This window comes from Sapajus apella, unplaced genomic scaffold, assembly GCF_009761245.1.
Source record: "Sapajus apella isolate SASKATOON/1434 unplaced genomic scaffold, GSC_monkey_1.0 scaffold4, whole genome shotgun sequence".
NCBI lineage: Eukaryota > Metazoa > Chordata > Mammalia > Primates > Cebidae > Sapajus > Sapajus apella.
The window spans coordinates 24,981,632-25,005,674 of NW_022436944.1; the positions used below are offsets into that span (position 1 = coordinate 24,981,632).

The 24,043-nt window shown below is 38.4% G+C and overlaps 1 protein-coding gene and 1 pseudogene across 21 annotated transcripts in view; both read left to right on the plus strand.

Annotated features, from left to right (window-relative positions):
* Window positions 1–24,043, plus strand: part of TFDP2 (transcription factor Dp-2) — a 176,063-nt gene that overhangs the window by 103,177 nt on the left and 48,843 nt on the right. For 2 of the 21 annotated variants that reach the window (XM_032264723.1, XM_032264740.1), the window contains exon 1: window positions 7,778–8,183. The exons of 13 other annotated variants lie outside the window; for them this stretch is intronic. Coding sequence is in view for 2 of the 8 variants with exons in the window: in XM_032264632.1 (XP_032120523.1) it covers window positions 7,694–7,724 (31 nt within the window). In the remaining 6 variants the exon portion in view is untranslated. Of the gene's footprint in view, window positions 1–4,754; window positions 6,186–6,496; window positions 7,725–7,770; window positions 8,184–24,043 lie in introns of those variants that run through there. 6 more of the 21 variants (XM_032264673.1, XM_032264632.1, XM_032264623.1 and 3 more) reach the window with 6 other exon arrangements.
* Window positions 7,818–7,992, plus strand: LOC116545078 (annotated as a pseudogene).

Below are 24,043 nucleotides of genomic sequence, written 5' to 3' on the forward strand. Positions count from 1 at the left end.
AAAAAAAAAAAAAAAAAAAAAAAAAAAAGAGCCTGGAAAGAAGGCCAGGGTAGTTGGAATATCTTTTACAGTCAGTGGAGTTCTTTTAACAGATGGGAAGCTACTGAAGGTATTTGATCAAGTGAAGGTCCCTTGTCATTTATTTATTTAATAGATATTTATTGCATACATGCTGTCTACTATGTGGTCTTCTAGACGAGGAGGGTACAGAGATGGAATAGGAGGGCTGGAGAGCCAAAAACCTGCTATGGAGGAATTCAGGAAGTGAATTCAGACTACAGGAAGTGACAGACATGTAAAGTACAAATGGCTGTGATAAATGTTGTAATAAATGCACATCATTAATAATGTGGGAACTCAAAATAGGACCAGGTCTATTCAGGTAATTGTGAGTATCTTAACTAAGGAGGTGACATTTTCTATGGATTTTGGAGGATATGCACTAATTTACCAGGTAAACAAAATGCTGACCTTAGCAGTGAAATCACGGACCGTTCGGGGAATGGTAAATAAGTCCTGCACCTGGAATTATGGGAGATGAGCCTAGAAAAACATTTACCCTAAAACAGGTATCTGTTAAGGACCTTGTATTATCTATTTGATGAGGAACTATTAAAAGTTTTTATATAGAGGACTGAAGTGATCTTTATTTATTTCCCATCCAGAATAGTGTATTTGGCACAAATGGACTAGTATATACCATAGGGAACAATATTAGGCTTTAGTAAGCCTTTTGATAAAATCTACTCATTGAATTCATATCTGTAATTAATACTGATAGTCACCAAGTATGTGGACTTTGAGATGTCAAAGTGATTGAAGGTGATTAGTGTATTAGTCTATTTTCTGTTTTCCTTTTTTTTGAGATGGAGTCTCGCTCTGTCACCAAATTGGAGAGCAGTGGCGCAATCTCGGCTCACTACAACCTCCGCCTCCTGGGTTTAAGTGATTCTTCTGCCTCAGCCTCCCGAGTAGCTGTGGCTACAGGAGTGCACCACCACGCCCGACTAATTTTTGTATTTTAGTAAAGATGGGGTTTAACCATGTTGGCCAGCATGGTCTCAATCTCTTGACCTCATGATCTGCCTGCCTCGGCCTTTCAAAGTGCTGGGATTACAGGTATGTGCCACCACTCCCAGCCATGAACTTGATTATTGTATTAGTCCATTTTCACACTGATAAATACATATCTGAGACTGGGCAATTTACAAAAGAGGTTTAATTGGATGTAAACCTCTTTCCATGTGACTGGGGAAGCCTCACAATGGTGGCGGAAGGAAAGAAGGAGCATATCATGTCTTATGTGTATGGCAGCGGGCAAAGAGAGCTTGTGCAGGAAAACTCCTCCTTATAGTAACCATCAGATCTCGTGAGACTTACTCACTATTAACAGCATGGGAAAGGCCTGCCCCCACGATACAGTTACCTCCCACCAGGTGTCTCCCGACAACACATGGGAATTCAAGATGAAATCTGTGAGGACACAGCCAAACCATATCAATTAGAATCTCAGTTTTACCACTTGCTCAAATTTATGCAAGTTATTTGACTTTAGTAAGCCTCCATTTTCTCATCTCTCTCAATGAGGTTTTTGAGTGGTTTGTGGGCACTCTTGACCAGGGACATGTAATGAAGCTGCTGTTAGTTGGGGGAGGCAGTCAAATGAGACTCTTCATTAGACATGCTATTGTCTCAGTGTACTCTGAGTACTGAGAGAAGATAGACCTTGAGACAGTCATAAAAAGATAGAAATTTAATCCTTAGAGGCAATTAGTTCAAAGTAGGTTTTTGTATGGCATGCTTAAAGATGTGGAGATAGGAACTATTGAAGGTTTTTAAGCAGGAATCTATATGTTCCACTTTTCCCAAACAGCTTCATTTGTGTGCCAGCATAATTATTAATAGTGTGCCTCTTTCACTCCTAATCGTAATTCAGTTTAGATAATAAATTATGTAGTCAGTCACCTTCTGAAACAATAGTACAGTAAAAGAGATGGCTGTGGTTGAGCCATTTAGAATGCAGGTAATAAGAAAAAAATAAAGGAACCACTTCACAAGCATCAGGGCAGAAATAGAGAAGAAATAGTCTTTATGAAAGCCAAGAGCAAATAGTTGCAGTAGTATCAAGAAGATGGGATTTGTAAGATCAGCAAGGCCAGATACAGCAAGCAAGGTTATGGAGCATAAGCACACATTATTAGATTTATCAAGGCGGAGCTCATTGTCTACTTTAGACAGTGCAGTTTCATTTGAGCAGTTAGATAGAAGCCAAATTGGGTTTTTGATTTTTTGTTTTGTTTTTTTTTTTTGAGGATAAGGACTATGCCTTCTTTATTTTTGTATCTCTAGTGCCTAACATAGTGGTTATGTCAGAGGTACTTGGTGCATTTTTAAAGAATTATTAATTAACAGTTGGTACAAGACCAGACACGGTGGCTCACACCTGTAATCCCAGCACTTTGGGAGGCCGAGGTGGGCGGATCACCTAAGGTTAGCAGTTCGAGATCAGCCCAACTGATATGATGAAACCCCATCACTACTAAAAATACAAAAAATAGCCGGGTGTGGTATCACATTCCTGTAATCCCAGCTATTTGGGAGACAGAGGCAGGAGAGTCGCTTGAACCCGGGAAGTGGAGTTTTCGGTGAGCCGAGATCATGCCATTGCACTTCAGCCTGGACAAGAATGAAACTCTGTCTCAAAAAAGGAAAAATAGTTGGAACGAAAGCTGAGATAGTGGATATAGATACCACACTAAAAAAATTTGGTGGTTAAAGAGACATGGGAAGTAAGCTGTTTTTAGTTTGATTAGGAGTTAGGAACAGTCTCTGCATTTGAAATGTTAAGGTAAACTCAGTGGAAAGAGAAATATTAAAGTTTCTGAGGAGGGAAGGAAGCTTGAAAGCTAAAGGCCTTGCTGCTGTGAAAGACCGTTTTGCCAAGTAGACCATCCTGGTTCAGTTATCTCACCGTTTGGGATTCTGTGAGCCAGTTGAGCCAACCAATTCCTTTCAAATTAAACTAGTTTGAGTTTGATTTCTGTCCATTATAACTAAACAGATACTTGAATTTGGATGAAGTAATCTGACTGTAATGCTCATGCTTTATCCACTGTACCTATTTCTTCTCCAGGGCTAAAGGTATTATCTCTAAAATTTTGTCCCTTCCTAACTTGTGTGGGCGTTAGTGAACTACTTCTGTTCTCTCTAAATCTTTGGTTTCTTTCCCTCTATAGATCACTCTCCACAAAGCTTATGTAGGCCTCCCTCATCTTTTAAACTTAATTCTGTCGGCCCACTAAGTTGTTACTAAAGCATGCATAGGGGTTTTGATAGAAGATAAGGTTAACACAGGTAGATTGGGACTCTATTGAGAAAAATTTGGATTACTAATTTAAGTGGCTTGCTATTATTTTCTAGATCAGAGATGTTTAATACAACTTTCTTCAGTGATGGAAATGTTCTATATCTACAGTGTTCAATACAGTAGCTGTTAGCCACATGCAGCTCCATAGAGCACTTGACATGTGGCTAGAAATCAAATGACTGAGAAATCAAATTTTCAATTTTATTTTATTTCCTTATCTATTTTTTTTAAGACCGAGTCTTGCTCACTCACCCAGGCTAGAGTGCAGTGGTGTAATCTTGGCTTACACAACCTCTGCCTCCCAGGTTCAAGCAATTCTGCCTCAGCTTCCTGAGTAGCTAGGACTACAGGGGCCCTCTACCATGCCCAGGTAATTTTTGTATTTTTAGTAGAGATGGGGTTTCATCATTTTGGCCAGGCTGGTCTTGAACTCCTGAACTCAGGAGATCCACCCACCTCAGCCTCACAAAGTGGGATTACAAGCATGAGTTACCACGCCCGGCTAATTTTATTTAATTTTAATCACCTTAAATTTAAATGGCCACATGTGGCTAAGGCTATTATTTTGGATGGTATAGCTCTAGACATCAGAACTTACATGTCTTGTTTTGTTTTTAAACTTGGAGAACGATATGTGTTAGAAAAAAAGCTGGAAAGAATGTGGGCATTTGGGTGGTGAGGATGAGGCAAGAAGAAAATCACTTTCTGTTCTTGATATTGGTACCTTTAACAAGCCTGGGGAACCTAGGAGGATGAGTGAGTTTGGGAAGGTAGACAGGAAGTTCAGTACTGCAGAGGCTGAGCTGAGATTATGGGATATATAAACGGAGATGTCTTATAGGCATCTAAATAAGAGTTTATAGCAGAATAGAAAAAGCCAGGACTAGAAGTATAAATGTCTATAGTCATCTATGTAGAGATGATAAAGCTATAGAAATAGGTAACATCCTCCAGAGGGGCAGTGTATATCTTGAAAAGAGCATCAAGCACGGAACTTAGAAAAATGTGCATATTGAAAGAGTAGAGCTAGGCATGGTAGCTCACACCTGTAATCCCAACACTTTGGGAGGGAGGCAGGAGGATCACTTTAACCCAAGAGTTCATGACGAGCCTGGGAAACAGTGAAACCCTGTCTTTACAAAAAATACAAAAATTAGCTGGGTGTGGTGGTGCACACCTGTGGCCCTAGCTCCTTGGGAGACTGAATTGGGAGGGATCACTTGAGCCCCGGAGATTGAGGCTGCAGTGAGCTGTGACTGCACTCCAACTCCAGCCTGGGTTACAGAACAAAACCCTCTCTCTAAAAACAAAACAAAACAAATCAAATAAAAAGAAATAAAAAGTGGAAAGAGGAAGAAGAGCAGGTAAACATGAAATACTGTGCAGTGTTTTAAAGAAATTGGCACGTAACCATGCAAGTAATAGCAGAAACTTTTTGCTTTAGGTGTAGTGCTTATCAGGAAGATTCCATATTTTACTTGAAAATATAAGTATAGGTGCAACATAGCTAATTTCTACGACTTCATTATATAGATCTGATAGACAGTTTTTATTTGGCCAATGCCTGCTAGATATACCTATCATAGTGTCATTTCTGCTTATAGAATCATAAATGTATGTGTTAAATGGGCTTAATATTTGGTCAGATTGCCAATAAACGTAGCAAACTTCAGTCCAAATAAATCAGTTTATAAACTTAGGATAATGTCTAGCCACCTTTGGTGTGTTCTAGGTAATCAATAGTTGTAATTAATGATGCTTAAATAGATTTTCTAGATAAGATTAAGGAGAAATTGTTTGACAGGACCTATATAATCTGCATTTTTATCATCTGAGTGGGAAGTCTTATTAATTTTCCTGTACTGTGTCATAGACTTGCAGAAGAACATAGAAGGTAGTGATTATGCTATCTGTCAAGAAAGGCATCACAGCAGATTGAAGGGTAGTAAAGAATTTGAGACCAGAGAAGAGGCTCTGGGAAGGAAGGCAAGCATGGAGAAGGAAACTTGGAGGATTAGATAGGCTAAAGGTCAGATCTGTGGAGTGGACAGTAGGTGGCAGGTCAGTTTGTTGCCTTGCTCATTGCCTGATACGTAATAGGTGCTCAATAAGTATTTGTTGAAGGAAGGAATGGGAAAAAGAAAATTCATCCTTTAAGAACAGTAGAATCCTACTTTGGCCTTACCTTACTTTATTTGTCACTTGACCTCAGTTATCACATCTCCCTGACCTTGGGTTGCTATTACGTTTGTTGTTAAAACATATACCAGATAGTTTATATTTTAACTTGTAATTATTGTCTAGCTCTGGAATGATGGGAGGGTGGGGGGATGCTCTCCTATTTAGAGATATGGTGAATATACCTGAGTGCTTGGAAATTTAATTTCCTTTTGTTTTAAGACAATAACAGAGTAGGTGTGACCATATGTAGCCCCTGAATATTCTGGCCTTGGGTGATGTGGGTGAGCACTTCTAGCTCATCTGACAGGTTAGAGGTATACACTTATTTGCTCTGTAAGAAGTGTCATCTGGTAAGATGATCAAGAATGGTGCAAAGCAGGATGGAGAGTTTAAAATTGTTTCCAAATTTTAAATGGAATGTAAATGGATATAAACATGTAAGATTTTAATACACCAAACTGATTTCTGTGTAACTTCCAAGTTTCTTTTCTCTTTTAAAACTACTCTGAAATCTGTTCACAGAAACTTAGTTTATAGAATTTTATCTGCTTTCTTTACTTAGGTATTACACTGACCTCACATCCAATAGTGAAAACAGATTTTATTGTAGAATCTGAAAAGATAGAGGGCCATGTAGGTTTCATTTTCTTTTTTTTTTTTTTTTGAGACAGAGTTTCGCTCTTGTTACCCAGGCTGGAGTGCAATGGCGCGACCTCGGCTCACCGCAACCTCCGCCTCCTGGGTTCAGGCAATTCTCCTGCCTCAGCCTCCCGAGTAGCTGGGATTACAGGCACGCATCACCATGCCCAGCTAATTTTTTGTATTTTTAATAGAGACGGGGTTTCACCATGTTGCCCAGGATGGTCTCGATCTCTTGACCTTGTGATCCACCCGCCTCGGCCTCCCAAAGTGCTGGGATTACAGGCGTGAGCCACCGCGCCCGGCCAGGTTTCATTTTCAATTTTGTTTATACTAACGTGTTTACAACCCAATTTTAATTTACACCCTGTATTGTATTATTATCATATATCTGTATGCGTGTAAATGTAGTATGTGGTGGCAAAGGAAAATTTTGAGAAAGAAAAAACTCTTTGATCTGTTTGATTCAATATATATTTGAGTGTCTAACAGACACTGTATTAGACACTGGTGATTCAACACTGAACAGAGCGCCAGATACTTTGCAGCATCTCCTGGAGTTGCTGTCAAGACATACTTTCCAAGGGGAATATTTCAGAATAGGTGATAACTAATCAAAGACAGCAAAGTACCTTAGTCATCTAGGAGAGTTGTATTTAGAGTGAGCTGAAATAAACTAAGCTCACTAAAGACAGGGATTTTTGTTTGGCTTTTGTTTGTTGCATTCACTACTGTTATCTCCAGGGCCCAAAATAGTGCTTGGCTCATAATAAGTATTGAGTAAATATATGTTGTTGATTAAAGTGTTTGTTTTGAATTTGTGTAATCAAAGACATGTACCTTGGCAAATCATCTTTACATCTTGCTAGGTGAAATTTTTATCTCTGTTGCTTTGTTTTTAATATTACCTGCTTTTTGTTTCTACTTGTGCCACACATCAGGATGCTGGAAAAGCTTGTTAATATTGGCAGTTAGTCATATGGTTATCCGATATTGCAAAGAATAGATTTGGAAAGTAACTTAAGGGATCATCTTTTGTTCAGCTTCCTGGCTAGGAAAACTAAGTAAGATAATTAGGTGTGTATATTTAATTAATCATTTAAAAAAAAAAAAACAGGACAACATAATTGGGTTCTCTCTTGAGAAAATGGAGAAAGGTACTTAACCCTAGATATAAAGGGACTAACCTGGAAATTTTGGAACTTCTGTGTGGGAAACTGGAGAAAAAAAAAAAAAAGCACAACTAAGCTGCTCTTTGTTGATATCAGAAATAGGCCTGTCATTCATTTTGGCATTGAAGCATAGCCTCCTATCTCAGGGGGCAGGACTGGGACATTTTTTTCCTCCCACAAAAGCTGGACAGTTACTACAGGTTCAGAAAGCCCTGACCGGTTTTTCAAGAGTTTCTCCTCCTTTTTCCTCCTGAAACTTGCGGTGCTTTTGCTCTGCTTTCAAGATGCATTAAGTCTCCTGGTTTGTGACTGCTTTGGAGCCAGCTACTCTGATATGTATGATTCAAATTATGCAGGTTTCACGAGTAAGTTTAATCTTATTTTTTAAGTTAGTTAAAATACAAGTGATATTTAGAAAAATGCTAACTTGTAGTTATTTCAATACTTGAGGCATTTTTATTGCTTCTCGGCCTTTTGGCTAAGATCAAGTGTGTACTTTAAGCAGTTTTTAAAAATAAAAATATCCTTTTAATTTAATTAAAAAAAGCAAGGTTCTATATAGGAAAGCCCCTTCATCTAAGACCTGCACTTTCAGTTTCTTTTGAAATGTCTTTGTTGTAGACAGTATTCATATGTCTTTTGAAAGCCAATTAACTAAACAGTTTTCTTGAGCATCTTTTTAGTTTTACTGAGAAGTATTTTAAATTGAGCTTTTCTGAGCTCGATTGCTTACGTCTGACACAGTCTCAAGTTTCCACTGAATGGTAACAAAGACTGTAGAGTGTTGTTGGTACTGCAGTGAGAGGCATGCTTCCTTAGACCAGGTAAGAGAGATCAGTTTGTTTCTTACTGCTGGGTGAGTTTTTACAGCACTTATTTTATATTCTTTAAACAGCAGCAATATTAAATTGATAAATAGCCAGGAACACGCTGATTTCAAGACGTCCTTGCATGTTACAGACAGAAAAACTACAGGGTTATGTATGGGGGTTGGGGTAGGCGGGGGGAGGGGAAGAGTTAGTTTATTACTCACTTATATAAATTAATTAAAATGTGAAAATAATTTTGGAGCTCAGTTTTCTTAATTCAGGAACTAAAGCAGCAGTTGAGGACACAGTAATTTTAAAGGTACTTCATGGTTATTACTTGTGAAAGCAATTCAATTGATAGTTTTTACTTTCATTTTTTCCCCCAGTAGTTAATAAAATAAGCTTTGCCCTTAACTAAACATTTTTTCCATTTATGAAAACTTTTAAATTGCCAACAGCAAAATATACTTCCCAAGGATCTTTGGAAATCAGCCTGACACTTGAAAAATATTTCAGCTTTTATAGCTGTTTCATTCCTTTTTTTCCCTAGTACATTTTTCTTAAAAGTATTTGTGCTTTGAAAATGTCAGCTGTATTCTAATGAAGCTTAGGCATTGTTTGCTCATAAAGGGGCCAGTGCATTCCACTGCTTTATGGTTTATTATGAGGCACAGTGTGAGAGTGTGGGTGGCACCATTTGGTGTCTGCCTCTTGGGGTAGTGACTGCCATTATGTTAGCCTTGGATTGGCAAAGAAAATATAGCATACAAGATGCTATATGAATCTGGACACTGAAGAAAATCTTATCCCTAAACAGTTCTTAATGAGCCTGGAATATGTGACAACTTGATTGCATTGATCATTTCAGTTACACCTTTGAAGTTTGCATTTTAGTTACAATGTATATTCTATTAGACACGTCTTATTTTTTTAATATATAATAGCATCTTGAAAGCAGAGCAAAAATTTAGTCACTCTTTGAAGTTCTATAAGGAAGTGAATGTTTCTAAATAAACTATGATGTTTTTAATAGATACAGTAAAATTTTAAATAATACTTAAAGTTTTAAGGAACTTAGTGTGGGTGAGGAACTGGAGTGGGAGAGGGAGAGGAGGTCAGGCAGAGAGCCTTTCTTCTTTCAGTTAGGAAAGCCCTGGTGAGGAAAAAAAAAGCAACAGATGTTTCTTCTGTTACAATTGAGGTTGTTTCATTCAAAACTCAGAGTAGCTGGAATGGGGAGAGGAGGTCATAAATCTGACTTAATCAGTGAATAAATAAAATTTAGTCATTTAAAATTTATTATATTCAGGAATTGAAAGTCAGAGTAACAAAATGAGTAACATACCCTTTAAAGAGGCTTTTTAAAAAAAATTAAATATTTTCTGTATAATTAATGAAAATGTGAGAAAATTAATTTCAGTGAACTTCACTTATGGGAAAAATTGATAATTAAATCATATAGACTATTTTTTAAGGCTGAAGCCCTATAAAATATAGAGGAAACTCTTAATTGCAAAAGTTTATGATTAGACAATAGGTACAAAATCTCGAAATCAAAATGGGAAACATCAGTTACATATGTTGATGGATCATTTCATCTCCTGTGAGAAGCATGAGGCTTATTCCTAAGACCTTTGAATAAGAAATGTAGGAGTAATATTTTGGGTTTAATTGAAATGATATGTTGCAATTTGCCTTTAAAAAGAAAGATAAGTTTGAATTGGTTGCTGATGGAAAGAAGAGAATGTTTATCTGCTGGAAAGAGTAGGAATGAAACATTCCTATAATGAAATCAGTGTTCCTGTAATGAAATATTCCTATAATGAAAGCAATATTCCTATAATGAAAGCAGTCAAAATTTTTAAAAAACAGTTTTTGAATTTTTGGAATTCATAATGAGGAAAGTAAAAACCTTTCCTTTTACAAGTAACACAAAGAAGTTCTATGCTGTTGTATAATGTGCATTTGTACACATTACAACATTTATACACATTACAATTTTATACACATTACAACTTTTACAACTTTATTCATTTCTTCAAGTTGGCTCTTGAAAAATCAGTGCTGAGCACCAGCTCTTTCACAGATGAGGCACTTATTGAATATTTGGCATACCCTACACTGGAAAATTAGTAGTAATTTACAGTAACCAATAAATTTTTCAAGCTATAGTTTAAAATTTGCATATGGATTAATTATTGTACAGTTTTCTAAGTATCTAATTAGCCTAAGGAGAGAAGTCTGGAAAAGACATCAACATTTAAAAAGGTTATTAAAAATTCCTCTTGCTCTTAGCTAAGATCTGTGGGCTTACTTGAAGATTTTCTTTTCTTCAAATAAATGATGACAATTTTAGCAATTTTGAAGTTTATTGGATCATTATTTCAATTAAGATTCAGATTCTAAAATTTATGTACATTTTGCTTATTTTGAGGAATATTAGCATGTAGTGGTTGAGTTTCTTTATCTGTAAAATAAGTAAAACAATTTACATGGACTTTTTTTTTTTTTTTATTTTTTTTGAGACGGAGTTTTCGCTCTTGTTACCCAGGCTGCAGTGCAATGGCGCGATCTCGGCTCACCGCAACCTCCGTCTCCTGGGTTCAGGCAATTCTCCTGCCTCAGCCTCCTGGGTAGCTGGGATTACAGGCACGCGCCACCATGCCCAGCCAATTTTTTTTGTATTTTTAGTAGAGACGGGGTTTCACCATATTGACCAGGATGGTCTCGATCTCTTGACCTCGTGATCCACCCGCCTCGGCCTCCCAAAGTGCTGGGATTACAGGCTTGAGCCACTGCGCCCGGCCTACGTGGACTTTAAAGTGGATTTACAAACTATAGATTTGCCTAAAGTAAGAACTTTTTTTTGTTTGTTTGTTTGTTTTTTTACAATTCTGATCAAAGACTAGAAATTTTGATGGAATAGACAGCCTTAAAGTTGGTCACTCCACAGGTAATACATAACTATGATAGCATCATAGACTGTGATAATAAAAAATGTGTGTTACTTACAATTATAAATGCGGACATGACAATAAGTTACTTAAACAAGGAAAACAGTAGCAGCAACAGCAACAAGGAAATATTTTGGACTCCTAGTCCTTCAAATTGAGAAATGAAGAACAAATCAGTTGAATTATTTTAAGATGAATTCCTACTGCCTCTGTATGTGTAAGTTATCTTGAATTATTGCATGTGTATTCAAATTATGGTTGAGAAGAGCACATTAGTTTTAGTTTATATAGAACATAAAGAGTATAAGTTTATATTGTAGATTTATACTCTGTATATGAGAAACCAAAGCATTCAAGTTTGTTACCTGGAAATTGGTTGGGAGTGTCTAAAGGAAACAAACAAACAAAAACTTTCCTAATTTAGCTGCCATCTAGATGTAAGTCCTTAATTGTCTTTAATTTCATAATCAATTTTAAGATTAAATTAAATCTTTTTTTTTTTTTTTTTTGCGATGGAATCTCACTGTTGTCGCCAGGGCTGGAATACAACGGCATGATCTTAGCGCGCTACAACCTCTGCCTCCTGGATTCCAGCAATTCTCCTGCCTCAGCCTCCTGAGTAGCTGAGATTACAGGTGCCTGCCACCACACCCAGCTAATTTTTGTATTTTTAATAGAGGCAGAGTTCTGCCCTGTTGGCCAGGCTGGTCTCAAACTCCTGACCTCAGGTGATCCACCCACTTTGGCCTCCCAAAGTGCTGAGATTATAGGCATGAGCTGCCACACCCAGCCTTAAATTAAATCTTTAAAATATATACTGAAAGAAGACTTTAGGAGTGAAGTACCTGTGGTTCTTGCTTTATGTATGAACTCTTTAGCACAAAACTAAGGTCTTAGAGGAACCTGAGCCTTACCTGTTTATTGTAACCCGATTCAGAATACCCAGAGTCAATGATTTAGCCTTTTTCTCTGTCTTACATATATGTATGCAACTAGAAATAACAGCCATCTTGAAATTTCTCATCTCTTGAGTGGAGTAAGAGGGGAGATGTGCCTGATGCCTACATTTCTCTGAATAGAAAATTCTTTACATTGCTTAGGAGCAGGTAGACCAATATAAGTATGGTGCTTTGCATATACTCTGAATTAACTATGTTTTGTGAACTGATCCAGGAACCTGTTGTGTAATTATGTTTCTTTTTACCAAGTGTCAAGAAACCAATTTTCAAATGAAGTTTTACATGATAACTCTAAAGCTGGAGACTTTCAACGGGGGACTTTGGTTTTGGCACTTTGCTCACTTGTGGTGAAAATTTGGCAACTCTCTTGGCAATTTCTCTGACAGAAAAAGGAGGAGACCACTGAGTGAGCACTTACTATGTGCCAGGTAGACACAGTAGAACTTATTTATAAAAGTTTTCAAAAATCTTCTAATGGGCTAGGCACGGTGGCACATGCCTGTAATCCCAGCACCTGGTGAGGCAAAGGCAGGCAGATCACTTTAACTCAGGAGTTCAAGACTGGCATGGGCACATGGCAAAATCCTGTCTCTACAAAAAATGCAAAAATTAGCTGGGCGTGGTAGCCCGCACCTGTGGTCCCAGCTTCTCAGAAAGATGAGGTGGGATGATCCCTTGAGCCTAGGTCAAGGCTGCAGTGAGCTGAGGTCATGCCACTACACTCCAGCTTAGGCAACAGAGCAAGACCCTGTCTCAAGAAAAGTCGAAAAATATTTAATGGATAAATTTTTAATATAGGCCGGGCGCGGTAGCTCACACCTGTAATACCAGCACTTTGGGAGGCTGAGGTAGGAAGATCACTTGAGGCCAGGAGTTTGAGACCAGCCTGGCCAACATGGTGAAACCTCATCTCTACTAAAAATACAAAAAAAATTAGCCAGGTAGCGTGGTGGCACATACCTGTAATCCCAGCTACTCGGGAGGCTAAGGCTGGAGAATCACTTGAACCCAAGAGGCGGAGGTTGCAGTGAGCTGAGATCGCGCCACTACACTCCAGCCTGGGCAACAGAGCCAGACTCTGTCTTTAAAAAAAAAAAAAAAGTTTCTTGGATTTCACAATGTGATTTAAATGTAGCTTCAGTAATAGCCCTCAAGTAGAATATATTGTTGAAATTATAATATCAATAACTTACTGCCGTTTTGAATGAGCTACTTAGTGCTCATTATCATTATAAAACAACGATCTCCTTTTTTGTTTGCTAAGAAGAACTGCTTTGGAACTCCTAATTCATGGGTGTCCTTGGCTCCTTTGAATTTGTATCCTAGAATTTTAAATTTATTTTAAGAACCCAGTAGGGTGTGGTGGTTCACACCTGTAATCCCAGCACTTTAGGAGGCTGAGGGAGGTGGATCACTTGAGGTCAGGAGTACAAGACCAGCCTGGCCAACATGGCGAAACCCCATCTCTACTAAAAGAACAAAAATTAGCCGGGTGTGGTGGTGGGTGCTTGTAATCCCAGCAACTCAGGAGGCTGAGGAAGGAGAATTGCTGGAACCTAGGAGGCAGAAGCCAGCAGTGAGCCAAGATTGTGCCACAACACTCCAACCTAGGTGACAGAGTGAGACTCTATCTCAAATAAATAAATAAACTTTTTTTTTTTTTTTTTGAGACAGTTTCACTTGGTTGCCAGGCTGGAGTGCAATGGCGTGATCTCGGCTCACCGCAACCTTCACCTCCCGGGTTGAAGCGATTTTCCTGCCTCAGCCCCCTGAGTAGCTAGGGTTACAGGTATGTGCTACCATGCCTGGCTAATTTTTGTATTATTTTAGTAGAGATGGGGTTTCTCCATGTTGGTCAGGCTGATCTTGAACTCCTGACCTCAGGTGATCTTCCTGTCTTGGCCTCCCAAAGTGCTGGGATTTCAGGCATGAGCCACCGCACCTGGCCATAAATAAACTTATTTTAAGAACCAAACTTTTTAATTCAAAGCTTGTCTGCAGCCATGGTCACGTCTTATAACTATTAGAAAAATATCTCACTTAACTGTAAATTTAAAAGGATTTATCTGTTACCACTGCCTGGCTACCCTTTCAGAGGGACTGTGAGCTTCTTCATGAAAATAATTTGCAATTAAGCACCCTTGGGTATTTGAGTACTCATAAATTGTGATCCGTGTGGTTGCACTCAGCTGCCTTGATCAACTCTAGCCATTCAGTGGCTGTTGGTATGAGATAAAATGTGCTTTCTGTGCTTTCTCTTTTACTAGGCCTATAAACAGTGTCTGTGTGCCATATGGTGGGTGTATTGGCTATCATGATGGCACTGACAGTAGTGAAAATGGGCTAAACAGTGAAAAAATATAACACTTAAGAACAAGAAATGGAAGAAATAAGGATCACTCGGCCCCTTCTCTTTTTAAAATGAGAATAGAGATAAGTTTAGCATATTAGAGTCTACTTGCCTTTCATTATTTCCTTAATTTGAACAAAGAGTCTTACCAAAGCATAAGAATCATCTGAGGCACTTGTTAAAAATATAAACTCGCCAGGTGCGGTGGCTTGTGCCTGTAGTCTCAGCTACTCAGGAGGCTGAGGCTGGAGGATCGTTTGAGTCCAGGAGTTCTGGGCTGTAGTGCGCTATGCCAATCGGGTGTCCGCACTAAGTTCGAAATCAATATGGTGACCTCCCAGGAGCCAGGGACCACCAGGTTGCCTAAGGAAGGGTGAACCGGCCCGGAAACGAAGTAGGTCAAAATTCCTGTGCTGATCTGTAGTGGGATCGTGCCTGTGAATAGCCACTGCATGCCAGCCTGGGCAACATAGTGAGACCCCGTCTCTAAAGGAAATAAAAAGAAAAAAAAAATTCAAATTCTCTACATAGTTTTTGAATCTTTAAATGTCCATTGGAGCCCAGGAGTGTTTTTTGAATAAGAAACACCTCTGTTTATAGTGAATCTTGTGATCACTCATATTTGGGAAGAATGCTGGGAAGGATTGGAAGGATCAAGTTGTTTGAGGACATATGGTAAACTTCCTCAATTATTAATCAGAAGATTCATTTACAAACTAGGAAATTTTAGTTGCGCAGGTGGAAGAAAAATGAGAAACTGAACAATTAAAAAGTTTCCTTGACTGAATATGCTAACAGAAAAAAGATTTCGAAAGGACATGTTTTAACTAAAGGTAAAGAAGCCAGTGAAAAAACAGCAGTATCCAACCTATAGATGAGACAAATGTTTTTGGGTGAACATTTAAAAAATTATTGAAGGAGAAGGGCCCTGCAAGTGACCCTAGTGATTCTAATATCTTTTAGGGTTAATGAACTAAATGAAACCAATTATGATATTCCAGATACCAGAGCTTGAATTGAGGAGTTTGCTTAAGCAATGAAGAGATACTGTTTAAATCTTGACATGTGGTAAGATGGAAATTTAAGAATTTAGGGCACTTGTGGTAAGATGGAAATTTAAGAATTTAGGGCATTTATGGTTCTAGATACCAGAGAAGGAAGGAGCTAGCTAATTGTTTTTAAAAGTGTCCTCTAAGTAAAAATGTTCAGTAAAGCCAAGAGAGCAGATTTGATCTTCCAGGGAAAGTATATAGCGAAGACTGACATATAAGATTTATTGATTCATTTAGAAATATGACCATAGAGCTATAAATACACATATGGTCATTTCAAGGATCCTTTGGAAAGATTCTGGTTAGGTGAGCCATTTGGGCGAATCATGAAGGTCCTCTGTGTTCTGACAGCTGCAGAAACATCCAGGCTTTCCTTCCGTGTATGTGATATGTAGGAATGTGCGTGTCAGATCTTCTGTCCTTATCTTTGCACAGTGAGATGCCTGATCTCCATGTATAACCAAATAGAGGGAGGAAGGTTCCAGAGGTCACTTTAACCATTATACTTTGGAGATATTATGAACTTTTTTATCTTCTCTTTGTCACCTATCCCAATTATAGTGATGTTGAGGTCACTCAGTTAAAAAGTTTTGTAATGGTGATTGCTTTTGGATTTAATCTTAGGAACTTTGGTGAACATGGTTCAGTACCAATGCATCAAACTAAAATGTAACAGTGGTGTAATGTGCATGTGCAGACAGGTAATACTAGTTAGTAAATAAAGTGAAAACTTTTTTTTTTTTTTTTTTTTTGAGACAAGGTCTTGTTTTGTCACCCAGATGGGAATGCAGTGGCATAAACACAGCTCACTGCAGCCTCGACTTCCTGGGCTCAGGAGATGCTCTTGCCTCAGCTTCCCATGTAGCTGGGACCTTAGGTTTGTGGCACCACACCTGGCTAATTTTATTATTTTTTTATAGAGAGTAGGCCTTACTATGTTGCTCAGGCTGGTCTTGGATTCAAGTGATCCTTCTGCCTCAGTGTCCCAAAGTACTGGGACTATATGCATGAGCTATCATACCTGGCCTGAAAACTGCTTTTTTAATTTAAAAAAGAAAAACGTATATTAGTATATTTAAACATAAAGATGAGTCAGAGTAGCTGCAAAGTTTGTTTTTTGTTTTTATTTCATTTACATAGATGGTGTTGTTGACCTCCGAGGCCTTAGTTATTTTTCTTTTTCTTCCCACCCCTCCCACTCCAGGTGAAGTCTTGTTCTGTCACCCAAGCTGGAGTGCAGTGGTGTGATCTTGGCTCACTGCAACTTGGACCTCCCAGGCTCAAGCAATTCTCCTGCCTCAGCCTCCTGAGTAGCTGGGATACAGGTGCACACCACTACGGCTGGCTAATTTTTTATATTTTTAGTAGAGACAGGGCTTCACCGTGTTGGCCAGGCTCGTCTTGAACTCCTGACCTTGTGATCTGCCTGCCTCAGCCTCCCAAAGTGCTGGGATTACAGGTGTGAGCCACCACCCCTGGCCCAAGAGTTATTTTTCAAATACAGGTGATAGATATCCCCTGAGCCGTCCATATCCTTTCTCCCTAGACTACTTTGTTTTCAGTGACATATATTGCTTTTTAGATGGCTGGCTAAGATTAGAAATACAGTCTTTTTTTTTGAGATACATGTTTTGGGTCGGAGTTTCGCTCTTGTTACCCAGGCTGGAGTGCAATGGCGCGATCTCGGCTCACCGCAACCTCCGCCTCCTGGGTTCAGGCAATTCTCCTGCCTCAGCCTCCCGAGTCGCTGGGATTACAGGCATGCGCCACCATGCCCAGCTAATGTTTTGTATTTTTAGTATAGACGGGGTTTCACCATGCTGACCAGGATGGTCTCGATCTCTTGACCTCGTGATCCACTCGCCTCGGCCTCCCACAGTGCTGGGATTACAGGCTTGAGCCACTGTGCCCGGCCTTAGAAATACAGTCTTAAGGTTGTGATATAATTTCTCTTTGCAAAACAAATTGCCCATTCTAGAATTGACCTATGACTTGACCTCCTTAGTACTGTATTTGAAGCTAATTGATAGCCTTTTACTGTAGTTATTAGCAAATAGTTAAAAGGTAGTATAAGAAGGAAGGAAACATTTTGATACTACTTTCTTTTTCTGACTCAGCTTATTCTCTTGTGGAACTGTTAATAATGAATAAAATAAAACTATGGGGAACTGGCATATGAAGAGGCAGATCAGTGGAGCAGAATAGAAAATAAATTGACCCAAATAAGTAAACTCAGGGTTGCATTTGATATCAGTGTGGAGAAGAGTGAGTGGATTATTCATTAAAAGTAGGGTAGGTGGGCAGCAGCATGGAGATGCATCAGGAAGCTTCTGCAGTAATTCAAGCCAAGATGCTGGTGTGGACCAGAGTGATAGCAGAGGAATAGGTGAGAGGTGGTTGTAATTCAAGCTGTGTTTTAAAGATCCAGCTTGCAGGATTCTTGAATGGATTGAATGTGGGATGTCAGAGAAAGCGAGGTCTCAACAGTGTAATCTTTTTAGTCTGAGCAGTTGAAGAATAGTTTTCATTTACTGAGATGAAAAAGGAGGTTTCTAGGTGGGGAGAGGGCGGTCCAGAATTAGATTTTGCATATGTTAAGTTTGAGATACATGTGAGACATCAAAATGGAAATATGAGAAGATAGTTGGATATGTGAATCTGAAGTTCAAGGGAGAGATTTAATCTGGAGAAATATACACGAGAGTTATCAGTATATTTAAAGCCAGGAGACTTAGATAGGATCATCTCACAAGGAAGGGCTCACCGCCAAGAGGTTGGAGGACCGAGCTAAGGGGCTCCCAAATGTTTAGAGAGAAGCAGCAGCAACTAAGGCTGAGAAGGAGCAGCCAGTAGATGGGGAGGAGAACCAAGAGAAAATGGTGGCTTGGATGTCAAGTGGAGAAAGTGTTTCTAAAGAAGGTGTGATTTTTAAAAGTGTCAGAATAGATGGAAGGTTAAAGTATATTGAATGCCCCAAATTTCAGTGGAATTTGTGGGGGGAAATTGGGAAGAGAGGGTTCAAGAGAAACTGAGAAGTGGAGGACGTGGAAACTGCACATGTTGGCAGATTTGTGAGTAGTTTTGCTGTAGAGGGCAACAGAAATTAGTTGGTAACTGGAGGACTGTGGATGGTCAAGAAAAGTTGGTTTGTTTTTTGTTTTTGAGATGGAAGAAATTATGCATGTTTATGTGCTAATGAGAATGATCCAGCAGAGAGGGAAAGATTGCGATGATGCAGAAGACTGACTTAAAAGGGACAGTAGCTGAAGGGATGTAATTTAGACAAAAAGATGAACTACCTGCAATTTTTAAAGTGCCAGTTGAGGTGACAGAAGAGAAAAAGCAACAGGATGGTATAATCTATAGTTAGCATCTTACTAATTAATATGAACTCGCCCAGGTTACATTTCCCCATCATTTTATTACAGTCTAATTTACATACAGTAGAATTGCCCCTTTTAGCGTAGCATTCTGGGACTTTAGCAAACACATACACCACCACAATCTAGGTCACTTTATTTATGCTGGATGTACTGGCTCATGCCTGTAATCCCAGTGCTTTGGCAAGGTAGGAGGATCTCTTGAGTTCAAGACTTTGAGACCAGCCTGGGCAATATAGTGAGACCCCCTCCCTACAAGAAAAAAAGAAAAAAAAAAAAAGCTGGCCATGTTAGCGCACACCAGCCATCCCAACTCATTGGAAAGCTGAGGCTGGAGGATAACTTGAGCCAGGAGTTTGAGGCCACCCTGAGCTGTGATAGTGCCACTGCTCTCCGGGCTGAGTGACAGAGCAAGATCCTATCTTAAAACAAACAAAACAAAAACTTGTATTTTAGGCTATAGGTTAGCTTGTTCTGGGAAGTTGGACCCTGTATATGTGGGATATATCATTGCTTCTAATTTAAGAGATTTATGAACCCACAAAAAGATGTATTCTTTCCTATAGTAAGTTACAAATTTGGTTCTTCTAAGAGGATGTGATGTAGGCTTGGGTGAAGAAGGTTTTCCTTAAAGCTAATTCAAGCAAAAAAAAAAAAAATTTTTTTTTTCCAGAAAGTCTATGCCATGGAAAAAAAATTTATATTAGCCTCATATAGACAAACCACAATTATGTGACTGGATTTTTTTTTTTAATTTTAATTGAACATTTTGAAGATGATTAATTGTAACTGGAATCCCCTAAAGAATTATGAGTGGAAAAAAAAACTATGGTGTCTAGACAATTCTAATGGAAAACAAAAATATTTCAATTACTCAATAAATTGAAATAATATTTGAGCCAAAATCTTGTGCCTGTGCCAAGATTTGGCATAAGTTTTTAGTTCTGTTTCTTAGCCACTTCCCTAGGTGATTGATCTCATTTAGTTAATTGAGGGAATTGCCAGAACCAAAATCCAAGCAACTTCAAAAATTGTTTTTAATACACTGAGTGCCAGGAATCAGCTTCTGGACAGTGTTGAGCTCCTATTGCCAAGGAGCTATGAATTTAGGCCACGCACTTAGGAAAAACTGTTCAAACTTTATTTGCTTCCCTCAACCTGGCTGAAATTTTGATTGACCGAATCTTTATATAACTTACCTAAAGGTGTCCTTTTGAGTCCATTGCTGCTGAACTTAGCTAATTTGATGGATGTAAACGTATGGCTTTTATTTCTGGATATCACAACTATTGGAATTCTAGTGGAGTCCTTTTAAATGCCTTTTTTTTTTTTTTTTTTTTTTTTTAAAAAAGACAGAGTCTTTCTCTGTCACCTGGCTGGCGTGCAATAGTGTGATCTCCACTTACCGCAACCTCTTCTTCCTTGGTTCAAGTGATTCTCCTGTCTTAGCCATTCTAGTAGCTGGAATTATAGGCATACACCACCATGCCCGGCTAATTTTTTGTATTTTTAGTAGAGACAGGGTTTCACCATGTTAGCCAGGCTGATCTTAAACTCCTGACCTCATGATCTGTCCACCTCGGCGTCCCAAAGTGCTCGGATTACAGGCATGAGCCCTGTGCCCAGCTCCTTTTTAACTGCATTTAAAGCAAATTTCATTTTAACTACTTACAAGACAATCATTTTTAGATCTCCAGCTTGTTTTAGCAGCTATGGCTAATTCATTCTCTCTTTTTTTCAGAATGACAGTAGCTTTTAAAATTATAAAGCAAGTGCATACATGTTCATTAAATGTTTTTTCAAATAGTAAAAAAGTATAAAACAAAATAAAAGCTTCCTCTCTGCTACTTTTCAGAGCTAACCACTGTTAAATTTGTGGCTTCTCTTGGCAGGCTTTTTATAAATATATAAAAATATATGTATATGTAGTTTTTCATGTAAATGTAATCATGTTCTCTTATAATAGTAACATTTTTCCATGGCAATACATGCTTATATTTTTAGGGACTATATAATATTCTATCATACACATTCACCAAAAGATGTTTAAACACGTGAATTTTTTGTAGGTCTTTGCTTTTCTCCATAATGCTCCAATCCCAGGACATGTATAATTGTTCTTATCTGCCTAGTGTATTAGAGTATATTTCCACCAGAAGAACTGCTGGTCAGATTGCATGCCCATTGTCAATCATGATGTCACAGAAGCTAGACATTAGCTTGCCACTTAGGCAACAGAGGGTATTTGTTGAGATGGAAAGACGCTTTTAAATGTGTAGAATTATTTTTAAAGCATTTATTTAAAATTCTGTATTCTAACACATAGTTATTCCTCTCTAATTACAATCAACACATTGTCAGAATCTCTAGAAAGGTTCTACAATACTCCCTTTGCTAACAGAGTATGTTAACCCCTTGAGTGCAGGAAGGAATGTTACTTGTTCACTGAATATCCTAATGCTTAGCCTTAGTTCTTGACATATAGTAGTAGGTGCCAAGTCAGTATTTTTAAAATGCGCTCATTTTACCACATCCTCACCAACTCAGTGTATTATCAGACTTGTTAATTTTTTATCAGTTTAGTAGGCAAAAGGTTTCTTTTTTTAAAAAAATTAGTTTCTTAATTATTCAAGCATCTTTTCATGCCATCACTGGCATCTGTATTCACCCATATACCAGACTTATTTTTATATTGGGGTATTATCTTTTTCTTGTTGATTTATAAGGGTAAGTTAAACAATGTTTTAAGGATGGTAATCAAATGACCTGTGCATTGCACATTTGTTTACCAGTCTGACATTTGTCTTCTAAGTATATTGTCTTGCTATAGAGAAAGTTTTGATTTTCAAATAGTCAGCTCTATCACTCTTTTCACTTAAGATATCTAAATTCTGTAACATGGTGAGATGGGCCTTCCTCATTCCCAGATTATAAAAATATTATATTTTTTCTTCTAATACTTTTATAAAGTTTTAATTTTTATGTTTAAATACTTGATTTTTCTGAAATTTATTTTTGTTCAATATGAGAAATTGAAATCTAAAATTTATTTTATCAAAATGGACAGTCTCTTGTCTCAACATCATTGGTTTGAAATACTGCCTTTATCATGTACAAAATTTTCATATATAAGTGAAATAATTTCTGGACTGTAATTTTTGTTCTATCAATTTCTTTTTTTTTTTCTTTTTTTCTTTTTTTTTTTTTTTTGAGACAGAGTCTTGCTCTGTTGCCCAGGCTGGAGCACAGTGGCGTGATCTCGGCTCTCTGCAACCTCCGCCTCCCGGGTTCAAGCAATTCTTGTACCTCAGCCTCCCAACTAGCTGGTATCACAGGCGTGCACCACCATGCCTTCCTAATTTTTGTGTTTTTAGTAGAGATGGGGTTTCGCCATGTTGGCCAGGCTTGTCTCAAACTCCTGACCTCAGGTGATCCACCCTGCTTCCCAAAGTGTGGGGAATACAGGAATGAGCCACTATGCCTGGCCACATTTTATATTTTAAGAAAATTAGTTGCACAATTACAAGATAGGGAAACTATTTGATAATACCAGTTCAGTCGTGTTAAAAGCAAAATAAACAAAGGACCTGCTCTTTAAATTGATTTCAAACTCAGTATGAGTTATGATCTTGGTTGGAAAAATAAAAAGGGCTGTAATTTACGCTTTATTACAGGAAGTTTGGCATCCAGATTAGGAAAAGTAATAATTTCAATCTTTGCTGATCAGTTTTTATAGTTTGTGCACCTGTTTTGTGCCAATAGCTAAACTAGGTGCTAGGATACAAAGCTGAGAGAGGTAGCCCATTTATAATAGAGTTACAAGTAAGTAATAACAGGTTTTATGAGAAGCCAGAAGAGGAATATCCAGGATTTAGACCACAGGGGATGGGACAGCTTTTAAGGAGAAGGAGTTGCATAGAGCAGAGGCTTTGGAGGTGGAGCCATCGGCTTCACTAGCTATGGGAGCTTGTATTTAATCTCAATCTCAATTTCTTAATATATAAAATAGAGTCACTAATAATCTATTTCACACTGTTGTCTTAAGCATCGATGAGGAAAAAAGTACACAGATGTACATACATACATACATACATACACACACATATAAAATTGTGTGTGTGTGTGTATATATATAATATATATATATACACATATATATACTTTTTTCATCAATGCTTAGGGCAACAGTGTATGTGTGTGTCTGTATATATATGTATATATATACTATATGTGTGTATGTATATATGTACATATATATAGGAAACCTCTGGAGCAGGCTCTGGGGACATAATAATTGCTCAGAAAATGGTGTGGAATCTATCCATTTTGAAGTGCTAGTAGGTAGGAGTTGGCTCAGTAGAGAAGGGCCTTCTCAGCAGAAGGAAAGGTATATGCCGAAGCCAGGTGGTTGAATTGGTGCCTTTCTGGAAATGTAAAATATTTAATCTGGTTGGATTCTGGGGTGCATGTGGAGGGAGCAGCTGAAGACGAAGCTGGGAAAGGAAGGCAGGGTGAGATCTCGACTTAGAACTTTTGTACTATGTCGAGGAGTCTGAGAGGCATTTAGGAAGTGTTGTGGCGTCCTTACAAACCCTAATTAGGGGAGTGTTCAGAACAGTTTTACCAGTTGAAAGACTGGTTTGTTATAGATGCATGGAGTGGGTAGGAAAGCTGTTAAGAGGTAGGATATCTAGTAAGAGCAGTGGTGCTCAGCCTTGGCTGCACACTGGAACTGTCTGGAGAACTTTTAATGGCCCAGTGGCCAGGTTTACCTCAGATCAGTTATATCAGCAGCTCTAGAATTGGAGTGTAGGCATTAGTATTGTTTATTGCTTCCCAGGTAATTGTGTTGAACAGCCAGTATTGTGAATCACTGAGTTAGAGGGTAACTGTATTCAAACCAGATATAAAGTTGCAAATTAAACGAGTACCAGCAGCATAAAGCAGGGGTCCCTAATCAGCCACCAGGTACCAGTCCATGGCCTGTTAGGAACTGGGTCACACAGCAGGAGGTGAGTGGTAGGCAGGGGAGCCAGTGAGTGAGCAAAGCTTCATCCGTATTTACAGCTCTTCTCAGTGGCTCACATTGGCTCACATTACCACCTGAGCTCCACCTCTTGTCAGATGAGCAGCGGCATTAGATTATCATAGGAGCACAAACCCTGTTGTGAACTTCGCAT